At 56.1% G+C, this 11,365-nt stretch overlaps 1 protein-coding gene across 8 annotated transcripts in view; it reads right to left on the bottom strand.

Moving 5' to 3' along the window:
- Positions 1 to 496: 496 nt before the first annotated feature.
- LOC128090120 (uncharacterized) overlaps positions 497 to 11,365 on the bottom strand; it is a 52,886-nt gene continuing 42,017 nt past the window's right edge. For 2 of the 8 annotated variants that reach the window (XM_052702182.1, XM_052702181.1), the window contains exons 10-19: positions 4,494 to 4,643; positions 4,167 to 4,321; positions 3,895 to 4,033; positions 3,674 to 3,811; positions 3,105 to 3,281; positions 2,590 to 2,745; positions 2,078 to 2,179; positions 1,886 to 1,988; positions 1,635 to 1,694; positions 497 to 720 (exon numbers count right to left, since the gene is read on the bottom strand). In XM_052702182.1, the coding sequence (XP_052558142.1) occupies positions 584 to 720; positions 1,635 to 1,694; positions 1,886 to 1,988; positions 2,078 to 2,179; positions 2,590 to 2,745; positions 3,105 to 3,281; positions 3,674 to 3,811; positions 3,895 to 4,033; positions 4,167 to 4,321; positions 4,494 to 4,643 (1,317 nt within the window). In that variant the 3' untranslated portion in view covers positions 497 to 583. Of the gene's footprint in view, positions 721 to 1,634; positions 1,695 to 1,885; positions 1,989 to 2,077; positions 2,180 to 2,589; positions 2,746 to 3,104; positions 3,282 to 3,673; positions 3,812 to 3,894; positions 4,034 to 4,166; positions 4,322 to 4,493; positions 4,644 to 4,954; positions 5,062 to 5,454; positions 5,621 to 5,833; positions 5,927 to 6,135; positions 6,226 to 11,365 lie in introns of all 8 variants that reach the window. The other 6 variants (XM_052702176.1, XM_052702178.1, XM_052702177.1 and 3 more) reach the window with 6 other exon arrangements.

The following is an 11,365-nucleotide window of genomic DNA, read 5'->3' as shown; positions in this document are numbered from 1 at the left end:
GCCGGTGATGACATTAGAGAAAGCTACCGGGTTGGCTCATGATTTCCCCACGGAGAATCCATCTCTGATGAGCACCACGAGAACTCATTTAGAATTGCAGCCATTTCCACCGAAACAGAAATTGCTGCATTAGTTTCAGGGAAGCAAAGGTTAAATCTCCCACAAGTTTGAAGGGACCGTTGTATTTATAAAAATATTTTATTAAATATAAAAATAGATATACAAAAAGATATACAAGAAGAAGGTTGGTTGTTTCTATACATTGAACATATATGTATCCGTAATGTTATCCATTACACACAGCCCATTACATTATTACATGTTACATTGCACATGATGTATATGTGCGCAGATGCGGCCTGAGACAATCCCTCTTCACTCAGTGCTGCTCAGCCAAGCCAACAGCTTGGGCAGCCGTGGCCGCGGGGGTGCAGAGGGATGCGCCGTCCAGCCGCCGGGAGCAGAGGCCGGGAATGGCGGCGCCTGCTGAGAACGGGCAGGGACGCCCCAGGGAGAAGGGCAGCAGGGCACTGGGTTTGCTGTGCTCCTCCGAGGGACAGAGCTGTCTCAGGAGTGCTGCAGCTCAGCGGAACAGACAGCACAGCGCTCGCAGGCCCCGTCGTGATGTCGCTGTCCTCGTGGTCGCTCTGAGGATCAATGTGGTCTGCACTGCCAAGCTTTGGACCGAGCTCTCCGCGTCACGGGCCAAAGGCGCCAGGGCTGCAACAGGAAGAAACAGAGCAGGGATGAAGCAATCTGCAGAGATCGCTGGCGAACTCCGCAGACCGCTCCAATGCCACACGTCTCTGTCCCAGGCTGGGTAGGACAAACGGAGCGGCCCATCAGGAAAGAGCCAAATGCATTAGAATCACCAAATCATCTCAATTGGAAATGACCTTTGAGATCATTAGCATCACATAACCCACATGTCCTTCCCTGTTTGCAGGTGGACACATTCCCTCCTTTCCTCTCACATCCTGCAAAGGAGGCTCTCCTTCACACACCCCAGGCATCTCCCCAAGACTTTCCTCTCCAGACATTCTACTGCCAGCAGACATCACAGACAATGACATGATATCATCTCCCTCTTCATCGAGCTTGGGCTCCCACCACAATATCAGCCTTGCTGCCCTTTCCTCGGACTCTGACTTAGGACAGAATTCTTTCCTTACAGGGCAGGGAGGCCTTTCCTTACAGGGCACAGGCAGCCCAGAAAACATGCGGGTTCCCTACCCGTTGAGGTGGTCAAGGCCAGGTTGGATGGAGGCCTTGGCAGCCTGATCCTGTGTCCAGGGGCATCCAGGACACAGTACGGGGTTGGCACAGGATGGCCTTAAACGTTCTTTCCAACCGAACCATTCTCCCACTCTGGGATTTCATGGTTGTACCACCTTTGAGCTCCCTTTCCACTGAATTATTCTAGGATCTCGTGACTGCGTGATCTCTCAGGTCCCTTCTGGTCCCATCTCTCTAGGATTCCCTGGTTCTGAGATCCTTAAGGTCGCTTGAAAGTCAACCTTTCTAGGACTCTGTGGTTTTGTATCGCCCTCTGCCCCAAGAATTTCCTGGGAGGAGAGCGAGGCATGGGAGTCTCTGCCCCCAGCCTCAGTACACACACCACAGCCCTCACTTACCCGTGATGATGTCCTGTCGCTGCTTCTCGCTCAGGTCCCTTGAGTAGCGTGCAGCAAGCCCTAGGCACAGAGCACCCATCAGATCTGCTGCCAGCAGCAGAGCCGCACTGCTCCCCAGCAACGAGAGTGGCCGAGGGCGGCCTGAGCAAGGCAGCAGGACCCTGGCACCCACTCAAGGGGCTCTTAGGGCCACAGGGCAGTGGCTGGGACCGCCAACCACTGCCAAGAGGGACAAAGGGGCTGTGGCTCACCAATGAACCTCACGGCCTCCACTCGCACGGCGGCCTGAGGGTCCTGCAGGTAGGGCTGGCTCTGCTGCAGGTATTCCTCTGCCCTGCTCTGGTCCCGCTGCAGCTGGAGAAAGCATAAGAACATGGGGATTGCAGATGCTCCCCAGCTCCCCGCGCTGTTCCTGTTGCTCTGGGCTCTGGGGCTCTCCTTACCAAGCACTGCGCGATCCTCCACGTCTCCTGTTTCTCAGCCAGCTCCAGGAGGTCGTTCCAGCGCAGGAGACGGGCCGTTTGTACAATGGCTCCCCTGGCAGCCTGTGAGGAAGCAGAAGCTGGGAGATGGCACCAAGGCCCGAGGAAGGAGACCCGGCATCGCCCTCCTCTTGCCAGGGCCGGGAGCCTTTTCCCAGCACGCTGTGGGAAGGGAACAGAACACGGACAGCAGGGCGTGATGGCCACACAGAGACACGGAGCCGCAGCCCCTCCGTGGTCACCCAGCACAACGCTGGGCTCCCAGCTGGCTCTGTCCCAGGCCTTCGACACCCAGGCTGCGGGTAGCAGAGCTCGGAGCCCAGGCTGTGGATGCACGACCCCGCCGCCTGCTCCGGTGCAAGGAACGGCAGGGAGCTGGGCCTGTCCTCCGGGCCTCGGGCAGCAGCCACGCACCCTGGCACCCACAGCACCCAAACGGTGTCACGTGCCCTCGGTGGGGCGGAAAACTGTACCTGGGCCACGTCCTGGTTCTCATCGTGCATCCGAAGGTGCAGTGGGACCAGGCCTCTGCGCACCGTCCCCTTCATTCTGCTCCGGTGGCACCAGACCACGGCCTGCACCATGTCTCTGTAGAGACGGATGGAGGACACCTGCACGGCACTGGACTCCTGGGAGGGAGGGAGGAAGGAAGAGAATTCTAGCACGAGGAGGCCGGGCCGCCTTCACACGGCCTCCGTGGCACGCAGCGCCTGCGGGCCTTCCTGCACCGTGCGTGGGGACCAGGCCTGGCCTGGCCTTGCACAGGCAGCGGAGGAGGCACGGAGGGCCGGAAGCCAAGGGTGGGGAGCAGATGCTGGGCGCGGGGCTCTCCGAGGGCCCACAGCCGTCCCACTGCTCGGAAGGAGCCCCAGGAGGAGCGGGGAGGGGAGAGGGCCCGATGCGAGTGCTGCCCACACAGCTGGGCCAGAGGCGGGGGCACTGCAGAGTGCCCTGCGAGGGCTCTGCCTCCTGCAGCAGCTTCACTTACATCGACAAAGAGAGGCAGGAGCTTCTCGGCGTGCTGCACGGCGATGGAGCTGGCCTCCTTCCTCTTCACGCAGCCCATGATGTTTTGAATGACAAACAGGGCCTTCATCTTGATGTCTGCGCTGGCATCCTGCAGGGTGGCCATGATCTCTGGCAGCACCACCCGCATTTTTCTTGCCTGTAGGAAACGCAAGTTCCTTTGTCTGATGCGGGAACGACCGCCTGGGCAAAAGGCTCCCGTCTCTGAGCTCCAGTCTCCTGCTTCACTTGCTGGCAGCGGGCACGGCAGTCGCAAGGCCAATGGGGAAATCCTTTTCTCAGAGGGCGGTGAGGCTGCCCAGAGAAGTAGGTACCCCATCCCTGGAGGTACCCAAGGCCAGGACGGATGGGGCCAGGGGCAACCTGCTCTGGTAGGTGACAACTAGCCCACGGTAAAAGCTGACTTTACTGGGCTTTGACGTCCCATCCTCAAAGCTCCTCAAAGCCAGCAGGCCCCACCGTGACCGTCACCCTTCTCCCGTCGCTGCCCAAGAAGCCCAGTGCCGCTTTGGTTGACAACGCCCCACTCACCTTCTCCCGTGTCTCGGAGAGTACGACAAGCCCTCTGAGCACCACGCTGTGCATCTCCACGCTTGGATGCTTCAGAAAAGTCTTGAGGTGGCGCAGGTCACCAAAAAAGTCCTCATTATCTTCACTCTTTGCCATTAGCTGAAACATAGACATAGCCAGGTGAGAGCCTGCAGGGGCACACGCAGCCCCGAAGGGCAGCAAAATGTTCTCCATTAACTCACAGCCAAGAAGAGGATACAGGTGTCTTCTGTGACTCCTTCTACCAGCCTGCTCAGCTGTGAGCCCTTGGTCACCTCCTTCAAGACCTTCTCCAAGGTCTGCGGCATGCAGAGCATCACCTCCCACGGGTCCAGGGCGTTGCTGCAAGCCCAAATACATTGTAGGCAGAGCTACCTTAGCACAGCTAAAACCCTGCAGGCCCACGTTGCTTGGAGAGCCCTGGGCGAGCAGGAGGGCACCTGGAAGAAGCCCTCCAGGCTGCTGAGGACAGTACCTGTCGCTTGGTGGAGAGGACTTCAGCAGGCTCCTGACTTCTTCCGTGGGCATCTGGCTGGTCAGAAGGAGCAGCAGGGAGTCCAGGCAGTGCCGCGCTGCCTTTGTGGTGATGCTCCTCAAGTTCTTGCGGATGAAGGTCATGAACTGGGCTTTCTGAAGGGGACACACGCGAGAACAGACCAAAACCATTAGCACAGGTGCCGCTGAAACCACTGCACTTCCCATCGCTGAGAACGGCTTCAGGAGCCCCAGAGGCCTCGGCTGGGGAGGGAAAAACAGCGCCTGAAAGGGCTCAAGGATGGGGCAGTGGCCAAAAGGGGCTTACATCTGGCATCCAGAAGGCGTGGTCTTCCATGGCCACGGCCATCACACTGCAGGCCGCCTCCTTGTCATAGATGCTGGAGTCAACCAGCGCTTGAAGGGCTGTGAGGACGACGTCCATCCTCTCAGCAGGCCTGAGGTATCCTCCAAACAACTGTGGGTGGAAGCAGGGGAGGGAAGAGATGCCACACTGAGCACTCCAGTGCAGGGAGAGCAGCTCTGCAGAGATGCTGGGCAGCAGAGCCTGTAGGAAAGCTGGCAGCATCAGCTTCCGTCACTGCGTGGGGCAGGATGGCAAGAGAGGGCTCTGGGAGATGGACTGCAGGTGGGGGCATGGGCGTTTGGTAAGAAGGCCTTGCGGTCCTCCAGCCAGGAGGGCTGGATCTGCTGCCCTCGCACTCCCCTTGCTCACAGACATTTCCTGCTGATGCCGTGGACAAGATCCTCAGCAAGGCAGAACGTTACCTCAGCACAATCTTTGGGAGTGGGAAAGTCATTATCACTGAACTTTCTACCCTCCGGCTTCTCATGGAGATGCACGTAGTTTTCCATCTCCGCTGACAGGCCTGTTCCTAAAAGGGAGGGAACACAGAAGAGTCAGAAGGAAACTGTGTCTTTGCCATCAAACTCAGCAATTGGTGAACGGTGCTTTAAGCTGAAAACGGAGTTCTGAGGAGATCCACGGTAGAGGGGACCCGTGGTGTAGGAGACCTGAGCACGGAGACCAATGGTGAGCAGACATGGGTTGATGGGACCCATGCTGAGGAGAGTGAAGGAAAGGGATTACACAGCTAAAGGAGATGGGTGCTGGGAGCAAGAGGCAGCTTAGGAATGGTGAAGCTGCTCGTAAGAGTAAAGGAGCTCAGAGAGCTTGCGGACTCCACGGTCAGGCTTCACAAAGCATAAGAATAGGAGAAAGGAGCAGACATAGGAGCAGAGATGCTGCCCAACCCATCTTGTCTTACTTCTTTGTCGTTTGACAAACATGTGGAGGCGATGAAGCGCTTGTACAGCTGGGGCTCTGGTGCTTTCGTAGCCACAGTTGAAAAGGCTGAGGTGACCCAGCAGCTCTCCCAGGATTGGGAAGTAGAAGTCAATGAGTGGCTTGTAAGCTTCAGGGCCCTCCCAGTCCTGGGTGAGAGAAGGAGAAGAGAGGAAGGGCTGAGTGGAAGCAGAGCAGGGCCTGGAGAGGGAAGAGCGGGGGCAAAGATGGGGCAAGGACCCTTGTTTGGGGCAGAGCCCTGCTGAGAGCTCCCAGCCGCAGCCCCGCTGCAGGCACCCCTGAGCTGCTCTGGGATATGGAGAATGGGAGACAGCCTGGCTGGAGGGTGCCTGGCTCCTTACTTTTTCCATAAAATTACGGATCATCTGTAAAACCCCACGCAGGGCTCTCGTACGGACATGCACATCCTGGGAGCTGAGGAAGTGGAGCAGAGCCTGCAAAGAGAGAATCTGCTGGTACTCGCCCTGGGAGCTTCTGCCGCTCCAGCAGGAGCTCTGGGATCTTCCCCACGGGGGAAGAAGAACAGAGCAGCAGGGGCAGGATCCTTTGCAGGACCTTCACGTGCAAGGAGGGTCTGTGTCACCGCAGTAGGGACATTCGCATCCCTCCCACTGACCCCGCTCTTTGCAACTGCCTGCCAGACCTGAAACATGCTGTGCAGCTCCTCGCTCATTCTCCTGTTGGGGCAGTTCTGCACCAAGGCTTCCAGCATGATGTCCATGGCCCTCATGGTCTGCAAGAGGACAGAGAGTTGCAGAAGGGCGCCTGCGGCACCTCACGGGGCGCCTCATGCTAACCCTATCCCCAGAGAAGAGACGAGACGAGGGTGGAAAAGCAAAGCTGGCTTCCTGCCCTGCCTGGCTCTCCTGCGGTCTCAGCACAAGGAGCCAGGGAGCAGCCCAAAGGGACCTGGCGCTCCGGTGGCTCACCCAGCACACACCTCATTGTAGAATTCTTTCTCCTTTGCTGGTATGCTCAGTTCCGGAGGCAAAAAGAAGACACTGTTGAAGCAGGAATTCAGAATGCTCTCCGTTTTGCCTTCCAGCGCTGTCTCCACAGTGCTGCAAGGGGAGAGAGAAGCCCGTTGGACACCGTGCCTCGAGGCCACGGGAAGGAGGACGTGGACCTCCACGGGCAGGAGGAAGCCTCCCTGCCAGCTTCAGGGCCGCCAGCAGCCTGCCCTGGGGCCGTGCTAGCCAAATGTGGGCCTGGGCAGCTACCTCATGTTGGCAAAACTCATCATGGCTTCCTGCTTTATCTCCGAGGACAAAGTGTGCTTGGGCTCCTCATCGATCAGCTCCTGCGGAACACAGGAGGGATGGGATGGATGGGACGTGGCAGCCACCAGAGGACACTTACGTGTCCGTGCTCAATTCTCCCCGTGCTAGCCTTGTCCACAAAAGGGTACAGGGGGTCCATGCCCCCTTTTCCAGCCCACTGCCTTTCTCCCCACCTGGACATTCTCTGCCAGCTGCTTTTCTTGGCAGAAAGCATCCAAGTTGAGCGACGTGTCCCTGCATTTGCACAGCGTGCAGATGCCTCTCAGGAATTTGATTTTCTCTTGATTTTTCTCTTGCACATCCTGGTAGTCAAAGAGGGAACAAGAGGGGGCATGAAGGTGAGATCCACGGCCAGCAGGACCCCAAGCATCGTGGGGCGCGGTGCAATGCCTGCAGGGTAGCGGCCTGGAGAAGAACCGGGGCTGTTTCCACAGTGAGTGCAAACAGCTGCTCTTACCTTGTCCTTTCTCTGCAGAAACTCACAGATGCATGCGATGGCTGTTTCTCTCCACAGCTCCAAGATGCGAATACCTAAGCAAGAGGAGAAGAATGAGCACCGTAGAGAGGGGCCAAAGGCAAGGAGTGAGCCATCCTGCCTGCCTGCTTCCCTGACATCCTGCCAGCCCAGCAGCCTCTCGGCACCCATCCCAACAGTCTGGGAGAGGTTGGCACTGGCGCAGGCTGCCCAGAGAAGCTGCGGCTGCCCCATCCTTGGAGGTGCTCGAGGCCAGGCAGGATGGGGCTGCGGGCAGCCTGAGCCAGTGGGTGGCAACCAGCCCACAACAGGGGCTGGGCCTGTGAGGGCTTTGAGGTCCCTCCACACCCAACCATTCCTGGATCCCGTGGTTCCACGCTCCCTTTAGCTGGAGCTGGACTCCATGCTGGGAAAGGGAGTTTCAGGAAAGGAGGTGCCGGAAGAAGTGGGTGCCAGCTTTGAATCAAGCATGACCGCTGTGTCCAGTGCTTCCCACCCGTTACTCACGTGGATTTGTGATCTTCTTTTTCTTCTCCTTCTCCTCCTTTTCAGGAGGCCACTCCTGCCAAGCCAACCTTGGCCTGCAGGGGGGTCTCACCTCCGTCTCACCAGACTGAGAACCAGAGCTGGCATAGGGAGGGGAGAAGGAAAGGTAGATTCGCCGGCTCTTACGGGCAGGCGGAAGTGGCATGGTGAGAAGTGGACTGTGCTCAAGAAGCCTCGAAGGTCCCTGTGCTCAAGAAGCCTTGAAGGTCCTTGTGCTCAAGAAGCCTTGAAGGTCCCTGTGCTCCTGTCGCTGTCGCTCCTGCGACTGTTCTGGCTTTCCCTTGGCTATTACCTAGGCTGCCCTCACCCTTTGTGATGTCACTGATGACACACAATGGGCGGCCTTTAGAACTGTGCCTGTACCCTCAGCAGCTTGTAGGGGCGCAGACCAAACACATCTGGTTGTGCTCACATGTTGCATAGAGAATGGATCACAGCAAACACTGCATCCATTAATTGGAAATATCCAAGTCACGTTTGTCAGGACGGTATCTCTGGTAACAGCAGAATTTATTTGCGGTTGCAATGGCGGCGTCCCGCAAGCAGGAGCGCCTATGGACACAACATGGCAGCCTTTAGACCCTGTTTGCTCCCCCTTGCCTCCCCCTTGCCTCCCCCGTTTCCCCACTGGCTGCGTACTCCAGGTTCACAATCTTACAGAAGGTTGACATTTGCTGTTTACTTGTTAATTTATTTGTTACCTGCTGTCAGTCAGCAGCCGTGCTGTTGTTTCCAAGCTGTCTCGGTGCTCTCCTTGCCGTATTGATACGGCGATTTTCTTTCAAGTCTGCGTTAAACAAAGAGCACCGGGGATGATGCCAGGCCTGCCGATGTCTCTTCAGGCGCTTCCTGGGGCAGGCCATGGCTGTTCTGTGGTTTGCTCTCGTGCAGGATATTCCTGCAGCGTGTGACCAAATGTACAGATATACACCTCTATACAGAGTGTGCGTGCCTGGGAAGGTTCGTCTAGAGGATCAGTGATGCAAACTATCAGAGATCTTCCCGAGGTGAAGTAGAAGGACTCCCCAAAAGAACTATGATAGCAGAGCTCGTGAAATAAAAACAAAATTATCCAATTGTAATGCAGAAACAAGACTTGATTCCCGCACGTTCATAGCCCAGGGCATAGAATCATGGAGCCACAGAACCCGTAGAGTTGGAAGGGACTCTGAAGGCCATCTCGTCCAACTGCCCCGCTCTGAACACAGACACCACAGCTCCATCGGACGCCCTGCCCGCTCCAGCCTTGCCTTTGAAGTCTTCGGGGATGGACGCCAACACGTCTCTACGCAGCCTTCTTCCAGGCACACAGGTTTGCCAGGGCTGAGCTGGGGCAGGAGCGACACAGACAGACGCTCGGGTCCTGAGCGGAGCTGCTGCTGCCGCTGCCCGCCTGCTCCTCCGGGAAGCCGCCCCTCCCCCCTCAGCTGCTCCACGTGCCGTAGAAGGCGGGAAGCGCAACCAGAAGATTCCCTCGTGAAGTCCCACTGCTCCGCACGGCGTTCTGGTGTGCGACAGTGACAACAAAAAGTCTCAGAACCACAACAGAGGCAGATTGTGTTTCTGCAGTAGAAGCTTCCAGGTTTTTTTTCTATGTGGTGTATTCCTGAAATTAGAACCTTCCTGTGAACCTGTTGTTTCCAGTTATTTATTTATTTTATTTTTTGTATGCCGCGGGGGCCCTTGCTGAACTTACAAAAGAGTCCTAAACGTTATTGATTCGTAAAGAAAGCTGACGGAGGGAAGTTGGAAATGGGCTGTAGTGACTCGGGTAGGACTGACGGCACAAGATAAGGAAAGTACGCAGGATGGGAGAGAACAGCATAGGACGGCATGGGGACAGTCAGGCAAAGGATGGGGAGAGCTGAGCACAGGACAGGAGAGATGTGCTAACTTTGGAATATTGCTCTCCTGTCCAAACACAAAGCAGAACGGATGTGCTAACTTCAAAACGCTGCAGATATTGCAAAGTACAAAGCATTCCTAAAGACGAGAGGTTGGTAGCGGCCCATAGGTGGAGATGTATCACGGCAACAGTGTGGGGAAGATTGTGAGCCTGAGACGCTCAAGCAGGGAGAGCCAGGGGAGGCATTACCTGCGTCGGGTTTAGGGCACGGAACAGAACGGATTTCACTGCCAGTGCACAATTTCTCCCTTGCCAACAGTCACAGAATCATAGAATTGCTCAGGTTGGAAAAGACCTTCAAGATCATCAAGTCCCACCTCAGCCCAACCACGCTGCCCTAACTAACCATTCACCACTAAATCATGTCCCTGAGCACCACAGCCAGACGGTTCTGAAACACATCCAGGGATGCTGACTCCCCACACCTCCCTGGGAAGCTTTCTGTAAAGAAGTTCTTCCTGATGTGCAACCTAAAACTCCCCTGGCACAACCTGAGGCCATTTCCCCTCGTCTTGTCACCAGTGAGAAGAGTCCAGCCCTGCTCTCACTGCAGTCACCTTTCAGGTACTTGAGGAGAGCCATAAGGTCTCCCCTCAGCCTCCTCTTCCCCAGACCAAGCAGCCCCAGTTCCTTCAGCCTCTCCTCACAGGCCATATTCTGCAAGCCCTTCCGCAGCCTTGTTGCCCTTCTTTGCACCTGCTCCAGCACCTCCGTGTCCTTTCTGTGCTGAGCTGCCCAAAGCTGAAGCCAGCACTCGAGGTGAGGCCTCAGCAGTGCCGAGCACAGGGGCAGGATGACTTCCCTGGTCCTGCTCACCACACCATTCCTGATCCAAGCCAGGATGCCATTGGCCTTCCTGGCCCCCTGCTGGCTCATATTCAGCCGCCTGTCCATCAGTCCTCCAAGGTCCCTTTCTGTCAGGCAGCTTCCAGCCACTCCTCCCAACGCTGTAGGGTTGCCTGGGGCTGCTGTGACCAAAATGCAGGAGCCGACCCTTGGCCCTATTGAAACTCAGTTTACTTTGGCCCATCGATGCAGTCTATCCAGCTCTCACTGTGGTGCCTTCCTCTGCTCCTGCTATGCAGGCTCTCTGCAGTGCTAAGGGCAGCGTTTTCCCCATAGCGCTGCCTGCAGTACATTTAAAGGAAAGGGTTCATTGGTTTATTGCTCACCCACTCCACTCATGTGATCCCACTGAGCCCCTTTTGGAGTGTGGACAGTCCATGATCCTGTGTCTCTTGGACACCAGGCCGTCCTCCCCTGGGACAGGGTGACTCAACAGCCCTCTGCATTTCCCTCAACACAACGAAACAAATAAAATGCAAAACATTTATTTGAGTGTTGTTGTACAAAAAGTTTCCAGTCTGAAAATGTATATTACAAATCATTGAAAAAGACAAGACATTTGGCATGCATATTCTAAGAGGAAAAAAAATGAAAATAAAACCACAACATTTTGAAATGGTAAAGTCTAGATCATTATGTAGTTTTCATGAGCTCCATGTAACGCTCCCGTCCTTTTGTGCCTGCTTTCCGATTTGTACATTTCTCACAATCCCTTCTTTTAAATAAAATGAGAGCCTTCTGAAAATGGGTTGGCAGCAGCTGAGTGCAGGCAGTGACACTGCCAGAACTACAAGGTGATGCAGAACAAAATCCACAACTC

Source organism: Tympanuchus pallidicinctus, unplaced genomic scaffold, assembly GCF_026119805.1.
Source record: "Tympanuchus pallidicinctus isolate F22 unplaced genomic scaffold, pur_lepc_1.0 scaffold43, whole genome shotgun sequence".
In the NCBI taxonomy this organism is placed as follows: domain Eukaryota; kingdom Metazoa; phylum Chordata; class Aves; order Galliformes; family Phasianidae; genus Tympanuchus; species Tympanuchus pallidicinctus.
The sequence above is the reverse complement of the archived record's forward strand: the minus strand, read 5'-3'. Positions and strand labels throughout refer to the sequence as shown.